This window comes from Hyla sarda, chromosome 4 (genome assembly GCF_029499605.1).
Source record: "Hyla sarda isolate aHylSar1 chromosome 4, aHylSar1.hap1, whole genome shotgun sequence".
NCBI classification, from domain to species: domain Eukaryota; kingdom Metazoa; phylum Chordata; class Amphibia; order Anura; family Hylidae; genus Hyla; species Hyla sarda.
In genome coordinates this window covers 222,969,854-222,991,779 of record NC_079192.1, presented here as the reverse complement: position 1 = coordinate 222,991,779, position 21,926 = coordinate 222,969,854, and the positions used below count along the sequence as shown (strand labels likewise).

Here is a 21,926-nt window from a genome sequence, read left to right as displayed (position 1 = left end):
TTTATTGCACCATGGAGCGCTCCTTTTTGTCTGTTTTTAAGGTAAGTGGTGGTAAGGGAGTGACAGGGGATATAGGCTGTATGACCAGGGTGGGTAGGGCTGTAGCCCTAATATACCCTAACGGCTCAGGGAACTGTCATGGCACTCGTCCTTAGAAGGATGACCCCTGACCCGGTCTACATCTTTGTCAGTCCCTGCACTATATAGTCAGCCCACCCAACGCGTTTCCCCCAAGTCATTGTAGCCCCTGACGAACCCAATCCTGGGTACTGGCTCACGTGACCCACAGTGGCGGTCTGCGAGATGCTGGCTTCTGCAGTGGCAGAGTGCACAGCTATGGCGTCTGTTTTCCGCTGGTTTGATCAGTGAATCAGGAGCCCTCTTATAGCACTTACCTATCCGGACGCTACCATGCTCGATTTGTGCGCGCCGCTTCCGGATGCCGACGTCACGCTAGTGAGTCCGCATCACGTCCGGGAGCGTCTGTCATTGCCTGGTGACGCCACAATAATGTGCACAGGCGCCATCCGCAACTTGTAAACATAGACAGAATGAGTACTTAGTGGCTGGATCTGAGACATAAACGGTAAATATAAACAGAAAGGTAGTGCGATCCTTCAAATGAGTGACATAACAATAGGTCTCCAACAAATAATAAGCTATAAAATCAGAATTAGATTAATAATGGCTGCAATGTGGATTATATATATGGACCATGGCTGTAAGTATACAGCACAATTTTAACAAGGGTGTGAATGGCAGAGGGATCATGGAACTGAACTTATTACTTACACTGAGAAGTTGATAAATATGTTGAGAAATATCGCAATTGATTGGTGAAAATTAAAGTGACAGAGAATGGGCGTGTAAATCAGAAGCAGAAAAAATAAATAAACTACAAGAAACATGCATAGCTTAATTTCTCATTTAAACCTTTCGGGGACTGAGTCTGGAGACGGAATATCCACTGGGCCTCTTTTTGTAAGATCAATTCATCCCAGTCCCCTCCCCTTAGGGGGGGGTCTCACCAGCTCCATCCCCACAAAGGTGACCACTGATTCGCTGATCAAACCAGCGGAAAACAGACGCCATAGCTGTGCACTCTGCCACTGCAGAAGCCAGCATCTCGTAGACCGCCACTGTGGATCAAGTGAGTCAGTACCCAGGAGCAGGGCTCTGCTCCGGGTCATTAGCACATCGCTATTCCCTGCACTGTAACTTGCTATTGAGGGGTGCATATCCTCTTGGGATGGTGTTGCGGTGTGCATAATTGATTATTTATATAAGGTGCACTTTATTGTAACTGTTGCACCTTTTTGGCCTTGGCTTATGTTTTTCACTTTGTTATTAAGCTGCTGATTATATTTCTGATATTGGTTGTCTTTGCTTTGTAGCCCCTGATGAACCCAATGACTTGAGGGAAACACGTTGGGCGGGTGGGCTGACTATCTATATAGTGCAGGGACTGACAAAGGGGTAGACCGGGGCAGGGGTCGTCCTTCTAAGGACGAGTGCCCCGACAGTTCCCTGAGGGAGCAGGGGTTGTGGTATGACATCTTCCCGTTAGGGTATATTAGGGCTACAGACCTACCCACCCTGGTCATACAGCCTATATCTCCTGTCACTCCCTGACCACCACTTACCTTGGCTTTTGTGAGTGACTCAGATTGCTGTCCACATTATCTCTGGGTCCGTTGTGACAATTCTCTTTTGTTTTGTTATCAGTGGGGTCTTGTCTTTTAAATAGCACATTAAATGTTAAGTTTTAAGTTGTTATACCCCTTCTGTGAATAATATTTCTGATACTGGGTATCCAATACAGAATTCTGTGATTTATTGCTCTTTTAACATAATTTGTCAGCCATGTAGGAATTAGTTTTAATCGTTTATATTTGTTGTATAGTTATTTAGAATTGATTTAAAGATGTCCCATTTACCTTCTGTATCAGTATTTGACAACACATCCCCCCCCCCCCCCCCCCGTCTGTCTGGATGTCGCCACGCCGCCTAGGATGCGGCGACACGGACTGTTAGGGGTTAATAATGAATGAAGTGCCCAGCTGTATGGGAAGGAGAAGAGGGAGTGGATGGAGATAGCAGATAGTAACAGGAGGAGGAAAGCAATGAGGATAGGCTGGCAGCAATAGGAAGAGGAGGAGCAATAGGGGTTAGAAGAGAGGCATGATATCCGGCCGGCCTCTTTGTGTGATCTCTGGCCGGGCACAAACAGCTTCCCACCCATCCTCCCCCTTTTTATGGTGTTTTTTTTTTTAGTGTGTTTGTATACAAAAAAAAAGTGTATTGTGTCTGTGTTTTTACCCCCGTTAAAAGAAATAAAATAAAAAAATAATTTATATATATATATATATATATATAGATTGGAATAAAAAAAAAAAATTGAAGAAAATATTTTGTTTATAAAAAAAAAAAAATCTATATTTACGTGGATGTTTGGGCCTTGTTGGTGTGATTGATCTGGTGCCACTGCCATGGGGCGTGGTGGTGTCCTCTTTGATGGTTGCGGATTTCATTACGCTTGGTTGCGTTGGTACTGATGTTCTTTTCTTTTAGGATAAGTCACAGCGTGGCGGAGGAGAAATGGAAATGAGGAGTTCTTGGAGGAGAGAGTGCTTTGCCCGTCACAGAGAGCGGTCGGCAGATCGCTTGCCTCCGGATTATGGACTCAAGACTTTGGGACTCAAATGGCTATTTGAGATATTTGTTAAAATAAACGCTGTGGCCGACCCCCAGTTGTCCAGCAAAAGGTTAATGGTTGTCAGTGTGTTTCTTTGACATGAACATACAGCAGTTATAAAGTACAAAGCAGAATAATACGGACAGTCCTGTAGTGCAGCTCTCAGCCCAGGGAAGTTTGCCTTTTTAAAGTTATTTGTTTTTGCCTTCCCCACCTGTCTTTGTTTTCTACATTTTAAGTCAAAAGTAACTATATTGTGGTCGCTATTACCAAGGTTTTCCCCCACAGTTATATTACCAACCAGCTCTGTGTTGTTGGAAATGATCAGATCCAACAAGGCATCACTTCTTGTTGGGTCCTCCACAAACTGGCCCATAAAATTATCCTGCAATAAATTTAGGAATTGTCGCCCCTTTGTAGTTTTAGCCAACCCCGGACCCCAATCTTTATCTAGATAGTTAAAATCTCCCATTATTACCACTGTACCTGCCCGGGCGGCCCTCTCTGTTTGTTTATGCAGCCGACCTTTATCTCTTCAGTGATATTAGGGGTCTGTAGATTACACCAAATATTATTTTTTCAGCATTTCCCTCCCCTGTGAGGAGACTATATTGCACCTAATGTGGGGGGACTATACTGCCGGCCTAATGTGGGGGACTATATTGCACCTAATATGGGGGAACATACTGCCGGTGCATTGCCGTGGAATGAGATTTGCCATAGAATGAGATGGTCCGCCTCCATCACATCCTATTGGCTCTCTGTTGTCACGTGACATATTTAAACTTCACGCATCGATGCGCACAGTAGTCTCAGTTTGGCTATCACAGGGAGAGGATCTCCTCACCCTGTGATAGCTGAAGCTGCACGGAGCTCACATGGGCTCTGTGGCCCGACAGAAGTTCACACATGTACGCAGCTCTTAGGGCTGCCTCATTTACTGTTGATCCACAGCGCTATCGGGATCCCGATGCCCGATGGCGCTGTCATCAGTGTGCGTCCCCGCGAGTGCCCCACGCCCGCAGCTGTACTCCCCGTCCCCCGCAGCTCTACTCCCCGTCCCGTTAACGCTCAGGGAGCGGGGAACAGAAAGTAGAGCATCAGGCGCAGGTAAAGTTATTCGCGTAGTGCTGCGCTCGCGTAGTGCTGCGCATGCGCAATACTACTTTACCTGCACCCGATGCTCTACTTTCTGTTCCCCGCTCCCTGAGCGTTAACAGGACGGGGAGTAGAGCTGCGGGGGACGGGGAGTACAGCTGCGGGCGTGGGGCGCTCGCGGGGACGCACACTGATGACAGCGCCATCGGGCGTAGGAATCCCCATAGCGCTGTGGATCGCTCCCTGAGCGTTCACAGGGGACGGGGAGTAGAGATGCGGGGGACGGGGAGTACAGCTGCGGGGGACGGGGAGTAGAGATGCGGGGGACGGGGAGTAGAGCTGCGGGGGACGGGGAGTAGAGCTGCGGGGGACGGGGAGTAGAGCTGCGGGGGACGGGGAGTACAGCTGCGGGGGACAGGGAGTAGAGCTGCGGGGGACGGGGAGTAGAGATGCGGGGGACGGGGAGTACAGCTGCGGGGGACGGGGAGTAGAGCTGCGGGCGTGGGGCGCTCGCGGGGATGCACACTGATGACAGCGCCATCGGGCATAGGAATCCCGATAGCGCTGTGGATCAACAGTACATGTAATAATAGAGTAAGTGTATATGAGGCAGCTGTATGAGCTGCGTAAATATGTGAACTTCTGTCGGGCCACAGAGGCCATGAGAGCTCCGTGCAGCTTCAGCTATCACAGGGTGAGGAGATCCTCTCCCTTTGATAGCCAAACTGAGACTACTGTGCGCATCGATGCGTGAATTTTAAATATGTCACGTGACATCAGAGAGCCAATAGGATGTGATGGAGGCGGACCATCTCATTCTATGGCAAATCTCATTCCACGGCAATGCACCGGCCTAATGTGGGGGACTATATTGCACCTAATGTGGGGGAACATACTGCCAGCCTAATGTGAGGGACTATATTGCACCTAATGTGGGTGGACTATACTGCACCTAATGTGGGGGAACATACTGCCAGCCTAATGTGGGGGACTTTATTGCACCTAATGTGGGGGAACATGCTGCCAGCCTAATGAGGGGGACTATATTGCACCTAATGTGGGGGGACTATACTGCCGGCCTAATGTGGGGGAACACTGCCTGCCTAATGTGGGGGAACACTGCCTGCCTAATGTGGGGGGACACTGCCTGCCTAATGTGGGGGGAACACTGCCTGCCTAATGTGGGGGGGGGGATCACTGCCTGCCTAATGTGGGCGGGATCACTGCCAGCCTAATGTGGTGGAACACTGCCAACCTAATGTGGGAGAACACTGCCAACCTAATGTGGGAGAACACTGCCAACCTAATGTGGGGGAACACTGCCTGCCTAATGTGGGGGAACACTGCCTGCCTAATGTGGGGGGAACACTGCCTGCCTAATGTGGGGGAACACTGCCATTGTTGCAAAAATGACATGAGAGTAGCACTTGCCAAGGTAAAGCTGCGCATTTCTGAACTGGTCTCTGAAAAACAGCAGAAGTCACACTGATTTGCAGTAAATATTCATTATGTTTTTGTGTGAAAATCATGTTTTCATGGTTTTGTTCTTAATGGTTTTGTTCATTTTGTGCACCTATGTATAAACATATACTTAAATATATACCTCCTATGTTTTGAATTTGAAAAAATCATGTTATTTTTCCAATTAAGAGGGGTTCGATGAATGCGCATATGAAACTGGTGGGGTTCAGTACCTCGAACAAGGTTAAGAACCACTCCGCTAGAGTGTTCTGAAGTGGCCAGCAATAAGCCCAGATCTAAATCTCATTGAACACCTGTGGAGAGATCTTAACCCCTTAAAGGGGTACTCCGCCCCCTAGACATCTTATCCCCTATCCAAAGGATAGGGGATAAGATGTCAGATCGTCGCGGTGCCGCTGCTGGGGATCCCCGCTGAGGCACTGCGCTATCATTACAGCACAGAGCGAGTTCGCTCTGTGTGTAATGACGGGCTGATACAGGGGACGGAGCCGCGTGACGTCACGGCCCCGCCCCTCATGACATCACGGCCCGTCCCCTTAATGCAAGTATATGGCAGGGGGCGTGACGACCGCCGCGCCCCCTCCCATAGACTTGTATTGAAAGGGGCGGGCCGTGACGTCATGAGGGGCGGAGCCGTGACGTAACGATGCTCCGGCCCCTGTATTGCGTGTCATTACGTGCAGAGCGAACTTGCTGTGTGCTGTAATGATAGCGCAGTGCATATCCCGGGGGTCCCCAGCAGCGGCACCTCGGCGATCTGACATCTTATCCCCTATCCTTTGGATAGGGGATAAGATGTCTAGGGGCGGAGTACCCCTTTAAGGACTGAGGGGTTTTCGGTTTTTGCACTTTGTTTTTTCCTCCTCACCTTTTAAAAATCATAACCCTTTCAATTTTGCGCCTAAAAATCCATATGATGGCTTATTTTTTGGGCCACCAATTCTACTTTGCAGTGACATCAGTCATTTTACCCAAAAACTACAGCGAAACAGAAAAAATAATAATTGTGCGACGAAATTGAAGAAAAAACGCCATTTTGTAACTTTTGGGGGCTTCCGTTTCTACGTAGTACATTTTTCAGTAAATTTGACACCTTATCTTTATTCTGTAGGTCCATATGATTAAAATTATACCCTACTTATATCAGTTTGATTTTGTCGTACTTCTGGAAAAAATCATAACTACATGCACGGAAATGTATACGTTTAAAATTGTAATCTTCTGACCCCTATAACTTTTACATTTTTCTTCGTATAGGGCGGTATGAGGGCTCATTTTTTGCGCCGTGATCTGACATTTTTAGCGGTACAATTTTTGTATTGATCGGACTTTTTGATCGCTTTTTATTATTTTTATTATTTTTCATGATATAAAAAGCGACCAAAAATACGTTATTTAGGAATTTGGAATTTTTTTGCGCGTACGCCATTGACCGTGCGGTTTAATTAATTATATATTTTTATAGTTCGGACATTTACGCACGCGTCGATACGACATGTTTATTTACACAGTTTTTTTTTTATGGGAAAAGGGGGGTGATTTTAACTTTTATTAGGGAAGGGGTTAAATGACCTTTTATTAACACTTTTTTTCACTTTTTTTTGCAGTTCTATAGCTCCCATAGGGTTAACAGCGCACGGCACAACGATCGATGTCGCGCGCTGTTAGCCCAGGGTCCCGGCTATGATTAGCAGCCGGGACCAACCCGGTGTGATGCGGGGTCACAGCGTGACCCCCTTTTTAACACCGGGAGCTGGCTCAGGACGTACAGGTACATCCTGAGTCCTTAAGGGGTTAAAATTGCTGTTGGGAAAAGGCGCCCTTCCAATAAGAGAGACCTGGAGCAGTTTGAAAAGGAAGAGTGGTCCAGCATTCCAGCTGAGAGGTATAAGAAGCTTATTGATGGTTATAAGAAGCGACTGATTTCAGTAATATTTTCCAAAGGGTGTGCAACCAAATATTAAGTTAAGGTTCCAATAATTTTGTCCAGCCCATTTTTGGAGTTTGTGTGTATTGGAACTAAACCAAAAAAAGGAAGAAAAAAAGCTATTTGGACATAAAGTCACACCAAAGGGGATAAACATGTATTCAGTCCTTCAAAAATTTCAGGGGTGCCAACATTTACTGCCATAACTATAAACTAAGGGGCCCTGTCACAGCCACAACCCCATTGCTACGCATATGGTTGCGGACCCCTCAGTGGCAGTTCTTCAGTCCCTGGGTAGCCGACAAACTGGGACAAAACGTATAATGTATATATGCATACATAGAAAAAAGACCAGCTCACCGCCCTGTAGTTTCTTTGAATTGGAGGAACTTCTGTGGTTACTTGGAAGCACAGAACCGATGGCCAAGCCGCATACTTGTTGTGAATAGGTAATAAAAAAAAGTGGTGAAAATTCCAGCTCCCAAAAATAAGATAAAAGTCCAAAATGTATTTCACATAATTAAAATTGATGCAAAAATTAAAACCAAAAAGGTGGTTTGAAAAGCATAGCAGAAACGCCGATGTGTTTCGAACCCTCATGGTTCTTAGTCATGGCACAACACTGTCTGTCTCATACATCCTTATATACTCCAGGTAAAACAAAAAAAGAGCACACATGCCTGAATGTGGGAACGCCTCTGACTGACGAAAGTTTCGGAGTGGAAATCATGACGTCAATTTTCAGATGAGTATTAGATTCGAACTTGTTCTATAAAACTTTCATTTTATGAGTTTGAGTCATTCAAAAGAAAACTTCAACATTGATCCATTTTCAGATGCATATTCCATGCATGTTTTATATGTATTTATTGCATTGTATTTTTTATTTATTATCCATGTATGACACACTCCGGAACTTGCTCAATGTTAACACATCACCCCATGATGCACAATCGTGGAGATGTGCAGCAGTATTGGTTACAAACAGTTAACCCATTGTATTATTCATACATAATTGAAAAGTGATTCAACTATTGTTCATGCATTGCGATGTTTTCACAGTCACAAGAATATAAATATACCATCTAATATGTTCATTGTTCACAAGAAAGAAAAAGGTAGAAAAAAATGAAAATGAAAATCGACAGTTATTCATGCACTACAGTATTTTCATTATGTTGTGAATATGCAACAAAAATACAAAAATGAATATGCACGCAACCCACAATTAATGTCGTTGTTTGTAAATAGGTATTTCTCTTTTTATATAGGCAAATGAGCCACTACTATATTGTATATTTATAATTTTTGTTAAATGCACAAAAAATGTGTATGACATAATATGTGGCAAACTTATAAATGTAAGAGGACAGGATAGAGTAGCCAAAAATCTGTATAAATAGACCAGTTGTAAATTCTCAATATCCTGTGGATTCATGACTTTCTGCGCTATTGATATATTATACACAATTACATGAATAAATGAACGATTGATATCCTGTTATATATTGCATTATCAAAAAGAATATTTATCGAATGAACAATTATATGTATATATATATATGTGTGTATATGTATATATATATATATATATATATATATAAAATGATATTTTCGATAATTTGTAGCAAGCTATGGATATCAATTGTACATATAATATATAATTTATAAACACCAGTGTTTCCCAATTTTTTCAGGTTGGGGCACACCTCGGGAAAAAAAATTTCCGCAGGGCACCACTACCGAGGTTGACGAGCAAAAAATTTAAAAAGGGAAAAACGGTAAACGCGATGCACTATATCTATTTATCAGTGGGTATGTAGTTTAAAGTGCTGCTTTATACAGCAACTCACAAATTACGTCTTCTCTAATTTGTATCGTTGCCTTCTCTTCTCCATTTGGTCTGGGCCATCTTCACGATTTCTTCCACACACAATTCTTAAACCTGCAAAACAAACCTATTAGGCTCCGCACTTTTTTTTTCTTTTTTTTACAGAGGGGTGTAAAAGAGTGTACATGGGTGACAGAGGCGTGTAGAGGAGTGGACAAGGGTGACAGAGGGGTGTAGAGGAGGGTGCGGAGCCTAGCCGCAGACTGGCATGGACGTGTGAGCCTGCTGCTCTCCCATCTGCCTTGTGAATCCTCCCCTCACATCCTCTTCTTTTTCATATACGATGCTCAAGATCGGTCGTGGAACACCTGGTGACCCTGGAGAATCTCCCAAACCGGGTAAAAGCCAGGCAGACGTGTCCTAAATTCTTTAAGAAGAAGATGGCGCTGGACGCTTCCTCTCAGCAAGACTCACACGAGGAGGATGATCCAGGCAGTGACACAGACGGCTGCTCCCCGGCTGTAATAACTCAGCAATTCCTAAAATCATTCATGAAGAAGGCCTTAGCACAAGCGGTTAAACCGGTTATGCAGGAGTTGGCTGAAATCAAAGCTGAGGTGCATGCTATAGGCACCATAACGGAGGCCTTGGAGACGACCTGCGCTACCCTAGTCTCTCACTCTGCTGTGGCCACAGATCGCTCTGCCCTTATGGAGGCGCCTCTCAACACCACCTGCTCTCTTACTGAAGATCAGGAGAACAGGAGCCAAAGGAAAAATGTGCGCCTGAAAGGCTTACCTGAACTGTGGGCTCCTGAAGCTCTCTCGAAGGTCGCCAGAGAAATCTTCTTGGCCCTGCTGGGCCTTGACCGGGCCAAGTCGATAGTCATAGAGCGGATACACAGAGCGCTACAACCTAAGCCGCGTCCCTCTGACCCACCAAGAGATGTTATCTGCGGTCTGTTGTCCTTTGTCGATAACGCAAGCTGCCAGAGAGAAGAGGCCCATCTCATATGGGGAGGCTGAAGTTTCCCTCTATCAAGATATAGCTGCATCTACTCTTGCTAAGCGCAGGATCCTAAGGGCACTGTTGGAACGGCTGCGAGCTATGGGACTCCAATATGCCTGGTTGTTCCCGTTTGGTCTCTATTTCCCATAACAACAAGCAGATTACTGTCAGAACCCTGACTGACCTTGAACTCGTCTAGACGACGCTGGACATACCCCTTGTGGAGATCCCTACCTGGCTGCCGGTTATTGATCTTAAGCCGCTCCCTCCATTGCCGAAGCAAGATGAATGGAAAGTCGTCCAAATCGTCCAAGAAGAACAACACTCCACTTAAAGAAGGTCCTCCACCACGCTGAGTTTCCTGTTGCTAACCCGGGAGGCTCCTGCCTTTGCCTGATGCCAGTGTGCTCTCCAGCACATTGCTCTGTGCTGTCGGTTTGTCGTCCTCTCCGTGGAGACACCAGGTTAGATGTTCTGAGTTTTTCACATCTTTTTGTTAACATTGCCCGGTCCGAGTGACACGTTTCCTGCTGTTATGCTTGAACTCCCACCAACCCACATTGACCCTTGAACTCCTTTGGGCACCGCATGACAGTCCCCTTCAGCACTCCCCCCCGTTACCACTTGTCCAAGTTGCTAGGAGAACCTGGAATTAAGACTTTGGACTTTGACTGCTCCCCCCCGTTCCCTGTCACCCATCCTCGGCCTCAGGCCCCAGAACATCCGACCCCCCCCTGAAGTGGATTATCTTTTAGTGGATCAAGAAGAGACTCTGCTGGCTCGTAAGAAGGGAGACTTTATTTGATGTTGCTTGCCTTTGCATTTGTTACGCTTTAGTCTGCATGTTTTTGCAGTTGCTGCCGGTCTCCTCAACCCTCTTCGGTGGACATGGCAACGCACTACTACGATGTGGCTGAGTTGTATTCAAATTCATGTCTGTATTGTTTATCTGACGCAGTCCTTTTCTTCTTTCTCTATTTTCAGGTATACCGGCCGCCCTAGCCTTGGCCTTGCCCTTTCTCTCTTATTTCTCCCTTCCATAGATTCCCCTGTCCTCTTCCTATCCTCCCCCAGTAATGTTCATGATGTGGGTTCCCGGTGTCGCTCTATATGGAGCGAATATATAAATGTATTATTGTTGTTGTTTTCTCCACTGTAAGCCTTGCCCTTCCGTTCTCCAGAGGTGTGGATCACGAATGATCACAGACTAGGTAGTGTTGGTAAACCTAACCCCCTCCCTTTATCTATCTCGCTTGACCTCTGTGTGGTTAAGTGCAGTAGCTCTCCCCCTTTTCCTTGTCTCCTTCCCTCTTTTCCCCTTCTCCACTCTCCCCCCCCCCCTATTTTCTATTTCCTCTCCCCATCCCACCCCCTCTATTCTCTCAGGTTTATCTTATTGAAACACCTTTCCCCTCTTCTCTCCCCCTTTCTTGACCCTTCCCCCCCCCCCTTTTCCCTCCCCTGCAGGATTTTGCAATTCTCGGTTGTATCTTTTAATGTGCGGGTGTAGAGGAGTGTACATGGGTGACAGGGGTGTAGAGGAGTGTACATGGGTGACAAAGGGGTGCAGAGGAGTGTACATGGGTGATGGGTGTATATGGGGGACAGAGGGGAGTAGATGAGTGTACAGAGGGGTGTATGGAGGTGTACAAGGGTGACAGATGGGGGTAGAAGAGTGAACATGGGTGACAGTGGGGTGTAGAGGAGTGTACATGGGTGACAGATGGATGTACATGGGTGACAGAGGGGCTGTATTAAAAAATACAAAAACAGAGCTTCCTATTGGGCAGTATGTTTTAACTTGGTAAAAGCAGTAAGGTGGATATAGATTGTGATCTCACCTTGCAAGGTTGTGTTGGCACACAACAACCTTGTGAACATCAGGTATAAATGATCCCTTCGGATCCTGTTTGCAGTCCAGCCGTCCGGGTTGCTCGAGATGTGTGGCAGCACACTCGATGAGGCAAGTTTGCAGGGTCTGGAAAAAAAGTTCCCGGGATGTTCGGTGCCAACCGTGGATGGAATAAGGATTCGGTGAGTCTTAATAGGTTCAAAATCTTCTTTATTGCCGTATCAGATGTGTTTCGAGGTCTTGCACCTCTTTCTCAATGATTATGGCATACATACATATAAGCATTATCACTGACTTTATATGGTTTCTAAAAAGGGCGCCAGAGAATACAATTGGATTGATTAAAAAGATATCATAGGACTGTGCTCTGGTGTGTTGTAGTTAAAGGTGAGTGTTAAAGGTGAGTGTTTTTGTTATACAATAAAATGTGACCATAGATTAAAAACAAAAAAGTTAGCAAAATGGTTCCATGCTATCTGTCTAAAAGGATTTGGTGTTATGCGAGTGTGTGAGAATATTCACATTAGGTGCGGAGATGCTGTTTTTCTGTTAGGCGCATGCATGAGTTGTATTAAAGTTTTTTTTTTTAGATTAGGGTTAGTAGACTTGTTGGAGTGGATCTACTGTGCTATCGATTGCCAGATGATGCGTATCAATTGCCGGGTAGTGGTGCTGTCTCACTGATGGAGCTGCCGCGCTAGGTGTGATATGCCGGATTGCTGTGCTATCACTTGCCAGGTGGTGGGTATCGTAACTGGTTTGATTTTTTTTTTTTAAATGGTGTTTTGTCCACAATAGATAGTTATTTTGTTCACAGATTTTGTTGGCAGTGGCCAGATTATGGGTATCGAGACTGTTTCTATTAATCAAAAAGGTTATGGTCCTCAGCACAGTGCGCCTCCTTTTGCCGGATAATAGGACGGGAACTGCTGTGCTCGTAGGTGGTATATTTGTATTGCTGGCAAGAATATATATGTGTGTGTGGCAGGCGATGCTGCAATACTGTCATTGTGTCATTTGTTGGGAGTGTTTTTTTAGCATGTATGGCGTATGTGTGGATGGTAGCAGCAGTGGTCTCAAATGATGGTACTGCAGCGCTGTAGAAAGTAGAGACCTGTTGGTAGATCTACCTACCTACCTACCTACTTAATAGAATGTGGTTGTAGCCTACAATACATTGGATGGACCTCACAGACCCTGAAAAACCGCATGAGTGGACACCGTTTCAATGTCACACATATGTTTCCTAAACACAGCGTATCAAGACACGCAAACTGAAAAACAATAATTTTGAAGAATTCAAAATCACTGGAATAGAACAGATATCGGACAATTGTAGTGATAGATTTGAAAGACTCTGCAGGAGAGAGTCATTTTGGATTTTAAAAATGAACACTTTAACCCCTCTGGGCCTTGTGGGGTTATTTTTTGCTGTTCTGGCACCATAGGGGCTTCCTAAATGTGACATGCCCCTCAAAAACCATTTCAGAAAAATTCACTCTCCAAAATCCCATTGTCGCTCCTTCCCTTCTGAGCGCTCTACTGCGCCCGCCGAACACTTGATATACACATATGAGGTATTTCCTTACTCGGGAGAAATTGGGTTAAAAATTTTGGGGGGCTTTTTCTCCTATTACCCCTTGTAAAAATTCAAAAACTGGGTCTACAGGAACATGCGAGTGTAAAAAATGAAGATTTTGAATTTTCTCCTTCACTGTGCTGCTATTCCTGTGAAACACCTAAAGGGTTAACAAACTTTCTGAATGTCATTTTGAATACTTTGAGGGGTGTAGTTTTTATAATAGGGTCATTTATGGGGTATTTCTAATATGAAGCCCTTCAAATCCACTTCTAAACAGAACTGGTCCCTGAAAAATTCCGATTTTAAAAATTTTGTGGAAAATTGCTGCTGAACTTTGAAGCCCTTTGAGGTTTTCCAAAAGTAAAAACATGTCAACTTTATGATAAATATAAAGTAGAAATATTGTATTGGTGAATCAATATATAATTTATTTGTAATGTCTGTTTTCCTTACAAGCAGAGAGCTTCAAAGTTAGAAAAATGCCAAATTTTAAATTTTTTCATCAAATTTTGTAGTTTTTCACCAAGAAATTATGCAAGTATCGACACAAATTTACCACTATCATAAAGTAGAATATGTCACGGAAAAACAATCTCTGAATCAGAATGAAAAGTAAAAGCATTCCAGAGTTATTAATGCTTAAAGTGACAGTGGTCAGAATTGCAAAAACTGCTCCCATCCTCAGGGTTATAATGGGCTCTGTCCCCAAGGGGGTTAATATTCGGATGACCAGTGGCTGATTCAGCAAAACACTCCATGTTTTTTATGGCTGATATTTTATAAACTTATTGATTTTATTACATTGTATGCGATATATGCTTGTGAATTTTTTCCTCCCACAAGGGCCCTGTGTGGGGAATTTGTGCAATACTAACGATATTTTACAAAAAAAAATGTTTATTTGAAGCACAGTCTTAGACTCATATTTTTTTTTTAAAACAACTAAATATCCTACTTTCCTTGAGGTTTGGGCTACTTTTTTGTATACAATTTTAGAATCATTTTTTCACTTTGGGTATAAGTGATTGCCCATTTGCCTCAGATAGTAATTAATTGTGGGCTGCACCAACCCCCTTTTCTTGTCACGATTAAAATTACACCCATGATTACATACTTTTCTATTATTGTTGGGCTTAAAAACAAAATCGCAAACTTTTTAACCAAATTAGTATGTTTAACCCCTACAGGACCCATGACGTAACGATACGTCCCGACACCCTGGGTCTTAAGGACCAGGGACGTACATTTACGTCATGGGCAGTTTTAGTCCCCGCCGTGCGCCGGGCGGGGATCGGAGCGGGATGCCTGCTGAAATCATTCAGCAGGCATCCCGTGCAAATGCCCAGGGGGGTCATCAGACCCCCCCATGTCGGCGATCGCGGCAAATCGCAAGTGAATTCACACTTGCGATTTGCGCGATTCTAGGTCATTACGGGTCTATAGTGACCCGGAATGTAAGGGGGATCGCGGGTGTCTAAGACACCCACGATCCCCCTGAAGCGATAGGAGTGAGGTGGCACGGGTGCCACCCCTCCTATCCCTGCTATTGGTGGTCTAGACGCGACCACCAATAGCAGATCGGGGGCGGGGGGGTTTACTTTCGTTTTCCCCGTCCTGCCCTCCCACAATAGGCGGGGCAGGACGGGGAAACGACGGGGACCGGCGCCGAAGATCCACTTACCCATCCGGGCGGGCGTCGGAGGCTGCAGGCGACGGAGATCGGCGGGCGGCGATGACGTGCGGCTGGATCCGACGGAAGCCGGTGAGTTGCCTAGCAATATCTGGAGGGTACAGTTTGAGACCATTATACAGTGGTCTCTAACTGTAGCCCTCCAGATGTTGCAAAACTACAACTCCCAGCATGCCCAGACAGCTGTTTGGGCATGCTGGAATATGTAGTTTTGCAACAGCTGGAGGGCTACAGTTTGAGACCACTATATAGTGGTCCCTAAACTGTAGCCCTCCAGATCTTGCAAAACTACAACTCCTAGCATGCTCAAACAACTGTTTGCTGTCAGGGCATGCTGGGAATTGTAGTTTTGCAACAGCTGGAGGACCACAGTTTGGAGATCACTTTGCAGTGTTCTCTAAAACTGTAGCCCTCCAGATGCAAAACTGCAAATCCCAGCATGCCCTGACAGCAATCAGCTGTCTCGGCATGCTGGGAGTTGTAGTTGCGTACCTCCAGCTATTGCATAACTACATCTCCCAGCATGCCCTTCGGCGATCAGTACATGCTGGGAGTTGTAGTTTTGCAACAGCTGGAAGCACACTGGTTAGAAAATACTGAGTTAGGTAACAGAACCTAACTGAAGGTTTTCCAACCAGTGTGCCTCCAGCTGTTGCAAAAGTACAACTCCCAGCATGCACGGTCTGTCAGTAAATGCTGGGAGTTGTAGTTTTGAAACAGCTGGAGGTTTGCCCCCCCCCCCCCCATGTGAACGTACAGGGTACATTCACACGGGCAGGCTTACAGTAAGTTTCCTGCTTCAAGTTTGGGCTGCGGCAAATTTTTCGCCGCAGCTCAAACTTCTAGCGAGAAACTCACCGTAACCCGCCAATGCGAATGTACCCTAAAAACACTACACTAACACATAATAAAGGGTAAAACACTACATATACACCCCCTTACACTGTCCCCCCAATAAAAATGAAAAACGTATTGTATGGCAGGGTTTCCAAAACGGAGCCTCCAGCTGTTGCAAAACAACAACTCCCAGCATTTCCGGACAGCCACTTACTGTCCAGGCATGCTGGGAATTTAGCAACAGCTGGAGGCACCCTGTTTGGGAATCACTGGCATAGAATACCCCTATGTCCACCCCTGTGCAATCCCTAATTTAGTCCTCAAATGCGCATGGTGCTCTCTCACTTTGGAGCCCTGTCGTATTTCAAGGCAACAGTTTAGGGCCACAAATGGGGTATCTCCGTACTCGGGAGAAATTGCACTTCTAATTTTGGGGGGCTTTTTCTCCTTTTACCCCTTATGAAAAGGAAAAGTTGGGGCTACACCAGCTTGTTAGTGTAAAAAAAAAAAAAAAATTTACACTAACATGCCGGTGTTGCCCTTTACTTTTTATTTTCACAAGCGTTAAAAGGAAAAAAAGACCCCCAAAATTTGTAACTCAATTTCTCCTGAGTACAGAAATACCCCATATGTGGGCGTAAAATGCTCTGCGGGCGCATAACAAGGCTCAGGAGTGAGAGCGCACTATGTACATTTGAGGTCTAAATTGGTGATTTGCACAGGGGTGGCTGATTTTACAGCGGTTCTGACATAAACCCCCCCAAAAAAATACCCACATGTGACCCCATTTTGGAAACTACACCCCTCAGGGAATGTAATAAGGGGTACAGTGAGCATTTACGCCCCACAGGTGTCTGACAGATTTTTGGAACAGTGGTCCGTGAAAATGAAAAATTTTATTTTTCATTTGCACAGCCCACTGTTCCAAAGATCTGTCAAACGCCAGTGGGGTGTAAATACTCACTGCACCCCTTATTAAATTCTGTGAGGGGTGTAGTTTCCAAAATAGGGTCACATGTGGGGGGTTCCACTGTTCTGGCACCACGGGGGGCTTTGTAAACGCACATGGCCCCTGACTTCCATTCCAAACAATTTTTTTTCCCAAAAGCTCAATGGCGCTCCTTCTCTTCTGAGCATTGTAGTGCGCCAGCAGAGCACTTGATGTCCACACATGGGGTATTTCCATACTCAGAAGAAATGGGGTTACAAATTTTGGGGGGTCTTTTCTGCTATTAACCCTTGCAAAAATGTGAAATTTGGGGGGAAACACATTTTAGTGAAAATTTTTATTTATTTTTTTACATATGCAAAAGTCGTGAAACCCCTGTGGGGTATTAAGGCTCGCTTTATTCCTTGTTACGTTCCTCAAGGGGTCTAGTTTCCAAAATGGTATGCCATGTGTTTTTTTTTTTGCTGTTCTGGCACCATAGGGGCTTCCTAAATGCGACATGCCCCCCGAGCAAAATTTGCTCTCAAAAAGCCAAATATGACTCTTTCTCTTCTGAGCATTGTAGTTCACCCGTAGTGCACTTCAGGTCAACTTATGGGGTACCTCCATAATCAGAAGAGATGGGGTTACAAATTTTGGGGGGGTCTTTTCTGCTATTAACCCTTGCAAAAATGTGAAATTTGGGGGGAAACACACATTTTAGTGAAAAAAAAAAATTTTTTTTTACATATGCAAAAGTCGTGAAACACCTGTGGGGTATTAAGGCTCACTTAATTCCTTGTTACGTTCCTCAAGGGGTCTAGTTTCCAAAATGGTATGGCATGTGTTTTTTTTTTGCTGTTCTGGCACCATAGGGGCTTCCTAAATGCAACATGCCCCCCAAAAACCATTTCAGAAAAACGTACTCTCCAAAATCCCCTTGTCGCTCCTTCGCTTCTGAGCCCTCTACTGCGCCCGCCGAACACTTTACATAGACATATGAGGTATGTCCTTACTCGTGAGAAAAAGGGCTACAAACATAAGTATACATTTTCTCCTTTTACCCCTTGTAAAAATTTTAAAATTGGGTCTACAAGAACATGCGAGTGTAAAAAATGAAGATTGTGAATTTTCTCCTTCACTTTGCTGCTATTCCTGTGAAACACCTAAAGGGTTAAAACGCTGACTGAATGTCATTTTGAATACTTTGGGGGCCGCAGTTTTTATAATGGGGTCATTTGTGGGGTATTTCTAATATCAAGACCCTTCAAATCCACTTCAAACCTGAACTGGTCCCTGAAAAATAGTGAGTTTGAACATTTTGTGAAAAATTGGAAAATTGCTGCTGAACTTTGAAGCCCTCTGATGTCTTCCAAAAGTAAAAACACGTCAATTTTATGATGCAAACATAAAGTAGACATATTGTATATGTGAATCAAATTTTTTTTTATTTGGAATATCCATTTTCCTTACAAGCAGAGAGCTTCAGTTAGAAAAATGCAAATTTTTCATCAAATTTTGGGATTTTTCACCAAGAAATGATGCAAGTTACCATAAAATTTTACCGCTATGTTAAAGTAGAATATGTCACGAAAAAACAATCTCGGAATCAGAATGATAACTAAAAGCATTCCAGAGTTATTAATGTTTAAAGTGACAGTGGTCAGATGTGCAAAAAACGCTCTGGTCCTTAGGTGTAAAATGGCCTGGTCCTTAAGGGGTTAAAATCCTTCTATTTTGACGACCTATAACTTTTTCATTTTTCCGTATAAGCGGCAGTATGAGGACTAAGTTTTTGCGCCATGATCTGTTATTTATATCGATACCTCATTTGTGTATATAAAACTTGTAACTTTTTTCAAAAAAAAAAATTTTTCAATAATTTTTTTTAACGTTCACGCCGTTCACCGTATGGGATCAATAACATTATATTTTAATAGTTTGGACATTTATGCACGCGACTATACCAAATATGTGTATTAATTTTTTTTTTTTTACACTTTTATTTTTTATTCTTTAATAGTCCCCATAGGGGACTATTTATAGCAGTCCTTTGATTTCTAATACTTTTCAGTGCTTTGCATAGGGCATAGCACTGATCAGTGTTATCAGTGATCTTCTGCTCTGGTCTGCTTGATCTCAGACCAGAGAAGACCCGTGGAAGGCAGCGGAGGCAGGCGAGAGGACCTCCGTGCACTGTTCTGGATGATTGGATCGCTGCGGGCGATCCGATCATCCATATTTCTGACCGCACTGCCACAGATGCCGGCGGATGTCGGCCATTACAGGCGGGTCCCTGACTGCGATCAGCAACCGGGACCAGCCACACATGATCCAAGCATCGCTCCAATGCTCGCGGTCATGTACAGGACGTAGATATACGTCTTGGTGCGCTAAGTACCGCGGCACCAGAATGTAAATTTACGTCCTTGGTCGTTAAGGGGTTAAGCCTCTTGGGCATGGCGTTTACCAGAGCTTCAAATGTTGTCACTGGAGTGACTCTTTCACTCCTGCATAATGATATCGCAGAGATAGAAACTTTGCACTCCTCCACCTTTCGTTTGAGAATGACCCACAGATACTCAATAGGGGTTTAGGTCTGGAGACATGCTTTGTCAGTCCATCACCTTTACCCAAAACTTCTTTAGCAAGGCAGTGGTCGTCTTAGAATTTTGTTTGTTTCAGTCATGCAGGACTGTAGGAAAGAAATACTTGTCTTTGTACTCATCACCTGGCTGCTCTTGACACCACCTGAACCAAATACATTGATCTTGGTCTCATCGGACCACAGAACATAGTTCCAGTAATCCATGTCCTTAGTCTGCTTGTCCTCAGCAAGCTATTTGCGGCTTTCTCATGCTTCATCTTTAGAAGAGGCTTCCTTCTGGGATGACCCTTCAACCTCTGCAGTAATACTGGCAGATCTCATTTCCCAAAGACAACCTCTGGATTTGATGCTGAGCAAGTTCACTCAACTTCTTTGGTTGACCATGACGAAGCTTATAAGTGGAACCTAACCTGTGAAATAGATTTATGGTATTGCCCACCATGCAACTCAGTTTCAGGGTCTTGAAACTTCTTATAGCCTAGGTTATCTTTCTGTACAGCAACAATTTTCTTTTTCCAGCTCCTCAGAGAGTTCTTTGCTACAATGAGCCATGTTTAACTTTCAGCAATGAATATTGGAGAATGCGAGAGCAATAGCACCAAATTTAAGACACCTGCTCCCTATGCACACCTGAGACCTTGTAACAATAACAAATCACGTTACACTGTGGAGGTAAAATGTTCCAATTTGACATTTTGTACTCACTTTTGTTGCCAAGATTTAGACATAAATGGCTGTGTGTCAGTTTGAGGGAAAAGCAACATTAAACACTGTTTTACAGGCTGTGAACTTACTACATTACATTGTAGCAAAGTGATATTTCTTCAGTATTGTCACATAAAAAATATGATAAAATATTTACAAAAATTGGGTGTATGTATTTACGTGAGATACTGTATACACACATTATATTCGGACATACTAATATACAAACACAAAAACACACACACACACACACACATATATATATATATATATATGTGTGTGTGTATATACACACACACACAAAAAAGGACACTTTCTATGAAAATGCTCCAAGGGCTCCACACGTTATAGTCAGCCTTGTACCCTGCATGTCCTTCTTACAGACGGCAGTATGCTCTCTTCCCACCTAAAATTTTGGCATGTACAGCTATGCTTTATTCTCTGTTCATGGCATTTCTGATAAGGAATTGTGGGATGTAGTTAAACTAAGAAACCTTAGAATAAAAAAACGACATTACGTATACAGTTTACACAATGAAATGCAAAGCTGTTTCTATGAAGATAATTTCTTTATTACCTAATATACTGTTATATTGTTCATACACCATTAACACTGTAATACAAAACAACACAGTGCTTATAATTAGCACATACTGTAAAAAATAAAACTTTCTAAGTGAAACATACAGTAGAAGCAGAAAAATCTCTCTCTCTGACAGCTTTGTAGTAATTTACCCTGAAGTACACAAACTGTTTATGATAACAACACAGTCAGAGTTTACTTTGCTGACATTTTAACACTGCCACAACCTAGTCCACTTAAGGAGGTTTACAATACTGTACACAAGGCTATTAAAATGTTTATAAAACAGACAATATAATACATAAATTTGTAACTTTTAGAAGTTGGGAATTACACTGCAGCTACATATTCTTGATAAATTTTACCCAAAAAGTACAGATTTGCCATAAAGCACACATTGTGAATTCTCTGCTTCTGGCCTGGTACAGGACATGAACATTCATGAAATAAACAGTAATTAAATTACATATTTAAGAACTACAGTTAATTTGTTTAAATACAATATATGTACTGTTTTCCCTGCCAGCATAGATGACATATGAAAGATATGATATAAACAATATAAATGTTAAAACATTTTTTACAAATTGTCTGACTTTGTCAACTATATAAAAATTAAGTTTTGCTAAATGCTTCGCTTGTGCTCTCAAATGATCGATACATTATTGGTTTAAAATGTACATACTGTTTTGTTAAATCTAATTCATAACAATGGGTTTTTCATATGCAAAACACGTTTGCTACTATGTAAGTGAAAAAAAAATCCTCTCTGAATTTGGTATTTGATCACATTTGGTTTTTCTTAGCTTTCCCTTTGTTTTTAAATGTAGCTTCATCTTTAAGGAACCTGGAACCTAAACATGTTGTAATATGTGTTAAGAAAAAAATGGTTAGATGTTCTCCCAGCTTTACAGATAGCAGCAAGAAGATAGAAGAGGTTAAATAAAAGCTCAAAATGTAGACCGAAGGGAGAGAATCCTCAGAATGCCGCTACAATGGTTGTAGAAAGGGAGGAAATGACACTTAAGGTATGTTCAAACGGTAAAAAAAAAATGTTTTGACACACTGATTTTTGCCTCAAACCCACGTTTTACTTCTCC

The 21,926-nt window shown here is 43.6% G+C and overlaps 1 protein-coding gene across 2 annotated transcripts in view; it reads left to right on the top strand.

Moving 5' to 3' along the window:
- The window catches only part of C4H12orf40 (chromosome 4 C12orf40 homolog), a 160,016-nt gene extending 157,208 nt beyond the window's left edge, over positions 1-2,808 (top strand). Inside the window, exon 6 of one of the 2 annotated variants that reach the window (XM_056573666.1) lies at positions 2,572-2,808. In XM_056573666.1, coding sequence (XP_056429641.1) covers positions 2,572-2,793 — 222 coding nt within the window. In that variant the 3' untranslated portion in view covers positions 2,794-2,808. The remainder of the gene's footprint in view (positions 1-2,571) is intronic. The other variant, XM_056573667.1, reaches the window with a different exon arrangement.
- Positions 2,809-21,926: the final 19,118 nt, after the last annotated feature.